Raw genomic sequence first — 9415 nt, 5'->3', positions numbered from 1 at the left:
ATTTTTAAAACAAATTTCAAAATACAGGAATTGAGTACAATTTTTTGAAACACACCTCTACTAATACAAACAGTGGAATTGTTTTTTGGGATAGGGATAACATTTTGCTTAATTAGGATGCAAAGTTAGTGTTTCCTCTTATCAAACTTGATTATAAATGTTTATTGATGCTTATCTGTAGTGAAATTTGACATTTTTATCTTGGAAAAATGTCCTTTTACATGGGTGATACACATGGGTCATGACACATGGGTCAAAACTGCAATTTGAGGGGTACCTGGGTGGTACATGGGTCATGATCTCGCGGTCTGTGGGTTTGAGCCCAGCGTCGGGCTCTGTGCTGATGGCTCAGAGCCTGGAGCCTGCTTCAGATTCTGTGTCTCCCTCTCTCTCTGCCCCTCCCCTGCTCATGCTGTGTCTCTCTCTCTCTGTCAAAAATAAATAAACATTAAAAAAAAATTTTTTTTTTAAAGGAAAGCACTGCAAAGTGATGAGAGCGCCCCATGCAGTCTGTCCCAAGCTCCTCAACTCCCCACTGTAGCATAAAGCCTCCACGAACAGTATGCAAACAAATGAGCCTGGCTATCTTCTCATAAAGCTTTATTTATGGGCACTCTATTGGGAATTTCATGTAATTTTCACTTGTCACAAAATGCTGTTCTTTTGGATTTTTTAATCATTTGAAAAATTTTAAAGCATCCTTAGTTTAGGACATACAGAAACAGGCAGCAGGCTAGATTTGTTTGCCCCACTTTCCCCATTTATGTTTCTATCTTTTGCCAGTACCCCATTGTCAGGATTACTGTAGCTTTACGCTAAGTCTTAAAATCAGGTAATATGAGTCCTCCAACTTCGTTCTTTTTCAAAATTGCTTTGGCTATTCTAGTTCCTTTGCCTTTCTGTATAAATTTTAGAATTAGTTTGTTGATTTCTCCTAAAAAATCCTGCTTGGATTTTTTTAGAATTATGTTGAATCTACAGAGCAGTTTGGGAGAAATTAACGTCTTCATAATACTGAGAGAACTTGGTATCTCTCTCCACTTACTTAGGTCCACTTTGATACCTTTTTATCAGCATTTTGTAGTTTTCTACATAGAGATTTTAGATTTTGTACATATTTTGTTAGATCTGTAGCTACGTATTTCTTGTATTTTCCTCAGAGCTGGCTTTTTTAAATGCAAATTGGATCATGTTGTTTCCCCTATTTAAAACCTTTCAGTGTCTTCCCACTCCTCTTAAGATAAACTCTGTAATCTTTAAAAGCCTAAAGGGCCGTGCATGATCTGGCCCCTGCTTTCCTTTTCAGCCTAATTTTATGCCATTCTTTCCCTTGCTCAAAATGTTCCAATCTCAGACTAGCAGGAAATGCTTTTATCAACTAAGGGATAGCTTTTTGAATATCTGAAGGACTAAATAAATGTTTTCAAACAAACACTTGAAAAATATACTCTTACCATATTGAAATGAGCCATTTGATAATCTCCAGCAAAGAATGAACTTAGGTTTCAGCCAGGCTGTTGGGCTCTCTGTATGGAATACTTTGATCTTTAAGTCTGTACTTCTTTCACTGAGGCAGAATGCTTTATGAGTATTGTTCACAAGGGACTTAGCTCTGTGTGTATGTGTGTGTGTGTGTGTGTGTGCACACATACACGTGTGCACACACATGCAAACTAAAGAAAATATTCTTTTCTTTACACACATGCTGAGACTCGACAGAAAGGCTGCATTTCTAATGAAACGAAAGATCTTTTTTGCTGTCATTATACATGAGTAAAGTTAAACTCTCTAGTCATTAAAATAGTCTTACACATACATGCCTACTGCCAACTTTATTATAATATCCAAATTAGAAATATAACACTGTAGTGATATTCTGTGGGAAAGTCTGCAGCTCTGTGCCTAAGACAAAAGGGAGAGTCACAAGATTAGTTTTTTTTTTTTTTAATAAACTTTAAACCCAGCACATTTAGTCAAACCGTGTTTATTTAGCTCCTTATGCTAGACATGTAGGGATGAACAAGATAGAGCCCAGACCTTAAAAAGCTCAGAAACTAGTGAGTAAACAATTAAAAATGAACGTGCAGGTCACCTACCTGGGTGGCTCAGTTAGGTGACCAACTCTTGATTTTGCCTCAAATCATGATTCATGCCCACTTTGGGCTCTGTGCAGACAGCAGACAGCACGGAGCCTGCTTGGGATTCTCCCTACCCGGCTTGCACACACGTATGCACACTCTCTCTTTCTCAAAATAAATACATAAACTTTTTTTTTTTTTGTAATGAAAGTGCTTGTTCATGGAGGTATGTCTAAGTGGCTTTGATAGTATCAAGGAGAAATGAGTAGCCCAGTGGGATTTACAACATTAATCAGACTAGCTGATGTTTAAGACATAAGGCTAGAAGGGAGGCAAAGACCAAATCATGAAAACCTAAGGGGCTTGTGTTCCTTCCTAGAACTCAGAGGTTCCAACACCTCAGTGCACTTAAAACTTGTTAAAACAAACAAACACGGAGAACTTGTTTTAAAAAATCAAATTCTTGGACTCTTCCCTAAGAGATTGACTACGTAGTTGTGTAGTGCTTCCCCAAGTGGTTCTTACTTAGCTGGCAACCCCTAGTCTGCACACTGACATTTGAGAGTCAGTGCATAGGTAAGACTGAGCACAGAATAGTTAAGCTAGGTAGTAAGTTGATCCTCTTAGCTTTTCAGAAAGGTAAATCTGATGGTAGTATCTCATTAAATACAAATTCTGATCCAGTAGGTCTGGGGTTATACCTGAAATACTGCATTTCTAACAAGTTCCCAAATAAGGCTGATACTCCTTATGTGGGGACCACATTTTGAGTAGCAAATGTAGAGAGATTGGATTGGAGTGGGGTGAGACTGCAAGCATGAAGATCAGTTAACAGCTTATTGCAGGAATCTAGGCAAAAGATGGTGAATATCTGAACCGCTAGCAGGGTCTGGTAATGACAAGAAAGAGTTCCAGTGAAATGTAATAGATAGAATTGGCAAGACTAATTTAAGGAGTTAGATGTGGAGTTAGAAGTGAAGGAAGAGGTGTCAAGAATTGAGTTTAGTTATCTAAGTAGATGATGGGGACATTAACTGAAATAGGGTAAAGACAGAGAAAGGAGGTGGCCTGGAGAGTAGAGGAGGGCTGATTAGAGTAGAAAAGTTTCTTGCAGTTGAGAAAAGGGGTAGCCAGAGGCTTAGTTTGAATGCACTCAGATTGAGGAGTCTATGAGGTAGCCAAAATTAAAAGGGCAGGTGGAGGAGGAACCTACAGTGGACTAAGAAGTATCACACAGGTTGTAGATAATAAAAAGAGCAGTTTGAAACGCATTTCCAGAAGGGGAAGTTCACAGTAGCATTGCCACATAGATATCAAGTGAAAGATTATATATAGTTCAATGAGAGTATACAAAAATTATGGCTGAAAGACGAACTTTCCAAAATGCTAACTGGCTTAAGGAGTTCAGAAAGCACCCAAATTAATTAATCTTTCAATCTGTTCACTTAAAGTTTAGGAGTGGAGCCAGTTTTTTTAAGTCATTCATCATGATAAGCCTCGTTGTGCCTTTTCCATTTAGATTTTCTTTTTTTTTTTTTCCCTCCCACAGATTGATCATACTTACAAGAGCTGCTATGATACATAGGGGAGGTGAAAACTGATGGATGAAAGTTTTGCTATGCACTGAAAGGAAAGCATTGTCTGTGAAGGTCTTTTCTTAAAAATGTCTGCTTGTAACACCTTTACTGAACACGTGTGGAAACCTGGTGAATGCAAGAACTGCTTTAAGCCTAAAAGCTTACACCAGCTCCCCCCAGACCCTGAGAAGGCACCCGCCACCCATGGCAATGTGAAAACTAATGCCAATCACAGTAATAACCACCGCATGAGGAACACTGGGAATTTCCGTCCTCCTGTGGCTAAAAAACCCACTATAGCTGTGAAACCCACTATGATGGTGGCAGATGGGCAGAGTGTATGTGGTGAACTTAGTATCCAAGAACACTGTGAGAACAAACCTGTCATCATAGGGTGGAACCGAAACAGGACGGCTTTGAATCAGAAACCACTTAATAATAATAATGAAGATGGTATTGAAGGATTTAGCCATGTTCCTAAGCCCTATGGCAATAATGATAGTGCAAAGAAGATACCAAATAACAATAATGGTCTAACTGAAGTGTTAAAAGAGATAGCAGGCTTGGATACCACCCCTCAGATGAGAGGAAATGAAACAAACTCCAGAGAAACATTCTTAGGAAGAATAAATGATTGCTATAAAAGATCATTGGAAAGAAAGCTTCCACCAAGTTGCATGATGGGCGGTATAAAGGATACTCAGGGCAAGCATGTTATTCTGAGTGGGAGCACAGAAGTGATCAGTAATGAAGGGGGCCGGTTCTGTTACCCAGAGTTTTCTAGTGGCGAGGAGAGTGAGGAAGATGTACTTTTCAGTAACATGGAGGAGGAGCATGAGAGCTGGGATGAGAGCGACGAAGAGCTGCTGGCCATGGAGATTCGCATGAGAGGGCAGCCCCGCTTTGCTAACTTCAGGGCAAATACTCTATCTCCTGTTCGATTCTTTGTGGACAAAAAATGGAATACTGTCCCCCTGCGAAATAAGTCTCTGCAGAGAATCTGTGCTGTAGACTATGATGACAGTTATGATGAAATCCTGAATGGTTATGAAGAGAATTCTGTGGTCTCCTGTGGACCGGGAAGCATGCAGAGCATGGTGTCATCTGACTCTACATCACCAGACTCTTCTTTAACAGAAGAGTCACGTTCTGAGACAGCCAGTGGTTTATCCCAGAAGATCTGTAATGGAGGAGTATCTCCTGGTAACCCGGGAAATTCTAAGGACATGAAGGAAAATGAGCCCAATTATGAAAGTCTCTCTGGTAATAATCAGGAAAAGGACTCCTCACAAGCACCTAAAAGCTCAGTAAAAGTTCCAGAAACACACAAAGCAGTCCTTGCTCTCCGATTAGAAGAGAAGGACGGCAAGATTGCTGTACAGACTGAGAAGCAAGAAAGTAAAGCCTCTACCGATATTGCTGGGCAAGCAGTAACCATTAACCTTGTCCCCGTAGAAGAGCAAGCAAAGCCCTACAGAGTTGTGAATCTGGAGCAGCCACTGTGCAAGCCATATACTATCGTGGACGTGTCGGCAGCCATGGCCACTGAGCACCTCGAGGGCCCTATTACCAGCCCCAAGACAAAAATCTCCTCTTCTACTCCAAACTCTCCGATGACATCACCTGCATCGACATCAGGACAAATAAGTGCCCACTTCCAAAAATCCAGTGCAATACGATACCAGGAAGTATGGACTTCCAGTACCAGTCCACGACAAAAGATACCCAAGGTGGAATTAATTGGTGGTGGAACTGGACCAAATGTCCCTCCAAGGAAAAACTGTCACAAGTCAGCACCTACTTCACCAACAACTACAAACATTTCCTCTAAAACCATCCCTGTTAAGTCACCCAATTTGTCTGAAATAAAATTTAATAGTTATAACAATGCTGGTATGCCACCTTTTCCAATCATCATTCACGACGAGCCAACCTATGCTCGGAGTTCTAAAAATGCCATCAAAGTTCCCATTGTAATCAACCCAAATGCATATGACAATCTAGCCATTTATAAAAGTTTTCTTGGAACAAGTGGAGAACTCTCAGTGAAGGGAAAAACCACAAGTGTAATAAGCCATACTTACGAAGAAATAGAAACCGAAAAACTGTCCGATAACACCACTAGCAAACCTACTGAGTGCCCCCAAGCCAAAGGGCTTTCAAGCAGCACAGAGCGTAAAAGGGGCTCAGTGGCTCAAAAGGTTCAGGAGTTTAACAGCTGTCTGAACAGAGGTCAGTCTTCACCACAGAAAAGTTATAGTTCTGGCCACAGCTCCCCAACAAAGATCCAGAGAACCACTCAAGAACCTGTGGCCCAAATAGAAGGCACTCAGGAGTCTCAGACGGTCAGCAGCAGCAGCAGCACCAGCACCAGAGAGAAAGCAAGCACAGTGCTTTCTCAGATTGTGGCTTCTATCCAACCACCACAGTCTCCTCCAGAAATGCCCCAGTCTGGCCCTAAAGCATGCAGTGTGGAAGAGCTCTATGCAGTCCCTCCAGATGCTGACGCTGCTAAGAGTACACCAGTGCGACCCAAGTCTCTCTTTACGTCTCAGCCCAGTGGGGAGGCTGAAGCCCCTCAGACCACAGAAAGTCCCACTGCCAGAGTACGGAAAGATCCACTCGCAAAGCCAGTCACTGCCCCTCTCTCCAAGTTAGTGGCTAACTCCCAGGGTGAGCCACCCCCTCCCTTCCCCCCACCTCGTTCTACTTCCTCCCCTTACCATGCGGGCAACCTTTTGCAGAGGCATTTCACCAACTGGACCAAGCCAACCAGTCCTACCAGGTCAACGGAAGCTGAATCAGTTTTGCACTCTGAAGGCAGCAGGCGGGCAGCTGATGCAAAACCTAAACGCTGGATATCATTTAAAAGCTTCTTCCGCCGCCGGAAAACAGACGAGGAGGATGACAAAGAGAAAGACCGAGAGAAAGGGAAACTGGTGGGCCTGGATGGCACAGTCATCCACATGCTGCCGCCTCCTCCAGTTCAGCGCCATCACTGGTTCACAGAGGCAAAAGGACAGTCCAGTGAGAAGCCAGCCATTGTCTTTATGTACAGGTGTGATCCTGCCCAAAGCCAGCTCAGTGTGGATCAGAAGGCCAGAGCAGACCAGTCAGCACTTGTAGAAAAAGATGGGACAGAGGATGGGTTACTACAGGACTCAGAGAAGAAGAAAAGGAGTCATTCTTCTCCGTCACAGATCCCTAAAAAAATTCTCAGGTATGTAAAATAGAATGGCAGAATATGAGAATTTTTTAACACATTTTTAGATGCTAAGTTTCTTATATCTTTCAGGTTGCATAAGAGCCATTTCTGTCTGGAAGTAGCACTCAGTGGCCATCATCTATCTTTATAACTGCATTCCAAGATTAGAGTATTATTAAAGTGATCTTATTGCACTGAACAAGGTTTATGGCCCTGGATCTTTAGCTAAAGTAGCCTGCTGCATTCTGGTGAGTGCAGAGGGGCTTGAACATAGAAAAGCAAATCCATAACACCCTAATAGCAGTAAATAATATGTTGCTTTGAAATGCTATGATAGTGTGAGGAAGAAACAGGATCAAATGAATAAATGGTGATACTCTTCTTACCCTCACTGTAGATGGAATAAAGCTCTTCAAGCGATTTGTTCTGGCTTTCACCAAGGTGTAGCTCTATATCATTACTTTGTTTTCAGGGAATATTTGTTTTTTTAATGCTGTCTCTTTCTGTCTTCCTTCCAAGTATTGTGGAAATTTTGGAGTGGGGGTGGAGTTGGGGGCAAGCAGTCTGTAGTTATTTAACATGTAGGTGATGTAAGAGAAGATGGTTACTGAGATTGAGACCCAGTAGTAGAATCCATAATGCCAGCTGGGCAAACGGCCCACCCGCCTCAGTTCTCTAGGTATCCATTTTCTCTCCTTCTTTAATAACTCTTTCTTGATCACCTACTCTGTGTAAAGCACATTGTAAATAGTTCTCTTGAATCCATACAACAGCCCTACAAATTGGTTGTATACAGATGAGGAAACTGAAAATCAGAGAATTGACCAGATTCACATAGCTCACAACTGCCAGAGTCAGAATTCAAACTTTGGTTTGGCTGACTCTAAAGCTTACATTCTTCCCACAGTGTTGCACTGTTAATGAACACAAGAGTAAATGAAGTTTTTATATTTTCACTTGTAATCATTCACATAAACATTTATGTTTAGGAAGCCTAAAATTGTTGTTTCTCATTCAGATTGTAAGCAAAATTAATGAACTGCCAATAAAAACAAGAACCACTATCCCAAATTTGTAACAAATGGGATGATTTCTTTATATCCCCTGTACTTCTTAATTTATTTATTTTTAAACGTTTTATTTATTTATTTATTTATTTATTTATTTATTTATTTATTTATTTCTATGAATATAATTTATTGTCAAGTTGGCTTATATACAATACCCAGTGCTCATCCCAACAAGTGCCCTCCTCAGTGCCCATCACTCATTTTCTCCTCTCCCCCACGCCCCCCCATCCACCCTCAGTTTTTTCTCTGTATTTAAGAGTCTCTTGTGGTTTGCCTCCCTCCCTCTCTGTAGCTTTTTCCTTCCCTTTCTTCCCCCATGATCTTCTGTTAAGTTTCCCAAGATCCACATATGATTGAAAACATGGTATCTGTCCTTCTCTAACTTATTTCACTCAGCATAATGCCTTCTAGTTCCATCCACATTGCTGCAAATGACATTAAACATTTTATTATTAAGTAATCTCCACCCAATATGCAGCTCGAACCCACAACCGCATGATCAAGAGTCACATGCTTTACCGACTAAGCCAGCCAGGCACCCCAGTACTTTTTACTTTTAAACAAAGATATGCCCCGAGTATTCTTTCATCTGATTCTAAGTCTGCCTCCCTGTTGACTTACAGTAAGCCTTTTCTACCAGGCCTGGCATTTTCTTTGGCAAAGACAGCAAAGTCTTATGATAGGGCAGATCCTCTTACCAGCTTTTTTATTAGAAAAGTATAAATAAAAATGAAGTGAATACTTAATGCCTTCACTTTTTCGAGCAAAATGTTAGTAAGTTTATATGTTTATCTGTATACTCTTTACAAAAATAAGCTTTTTACATAACCCCCAAATAGTTGTCAAAATGCTAGCAAGTTCCTGTTTTCCTTAAGTCCATATAATAACAAAGCAAGCAGAATAGTAGTAATATATTCCTGGAAAGAGTAGTCTTGTCATAGGTAGTTGAAAGTGGATGATAGAATATTGTACTCCAGTAGTAATAAAACACATGTATTACAGGTTACTGTTTTATTTAGGAAAAAAGCAATTTAAGTAGCACATGGTTGGAGTTACTTATGTCAGATAGTTCTTGCAGATCGATAAATGGCTTCACTCTTCATTGAGTATGGCTGTGGTGTGTTTATCTGCCTCCTGGAAGAGAGACCCAAGGACTGATTTGGCGTCTCTTCTGTGAAATGAGATTCTCTGCTTTGGCTCCATGCCACTGTATGTGGGCTTGAGGGCAGCCCAGGCCCTGTGGCATGGCAGACCCCTTACTATACAGCTTATATTTTCACAGATGTTGTAATGAGCGGTCATATTTTCCAAATTTTATCAGTTATTAGTAAGTAACATCCCTGAATCCAAACGATGCAGTTGGTGTGCCCCATTGGTTTCAAATGTAACCATGCACCACAATAACTTGTGTTAAAACAAGGGCTGTTAAAACAGAGATTGCTGGGCCCCACGCCCACAGTTTCTGATGCAGTAGGTCTGGGGTGG

General features: G+C 41.1%; 1 protein-coding gene across 1 annotated transcript in view; it reads left to right on the top strand.

Moving 5' to 3' along the window:
• Positions 1-3627: 3627 nt before the first annotated feature.
• Positions 3628-9415, top strand: part of PEAK1 (pseudopodium enriched atypical kinase 1) — an 81810-nt gene continuing 76022 nt past the window's right edge. Inside the window, exon 1 of the mRNA XM_045448997.1 lies at positions 3628-6875. Coding sequence (XP_045304953.1) covers positions 3742-6875 — 3134 coding nt within the window. The 5' untranslated portion in view covers positions 3628-3741. The remainder of the gene's footprint in view (positions 6876-9415) is intronic.

This window comes from Leopardus geoffroyi, chromosome B3 (genome assembly GCF_018350155.1).
Source record: "Leopardus geoffroyi isolate Oge1 chromosome B3, O.geoffroyi_Oge1_pat1.0, whole genome shotgun sequence".
NCBI lineage: Eukaryota > Metazoa > Chordata > Mammalia > Carnivora > Felidae > Leopardus > Leopardus geoffroyi.
This window is presented reverse-complemented; position numbering and strand designations above follow the sequence as displayed.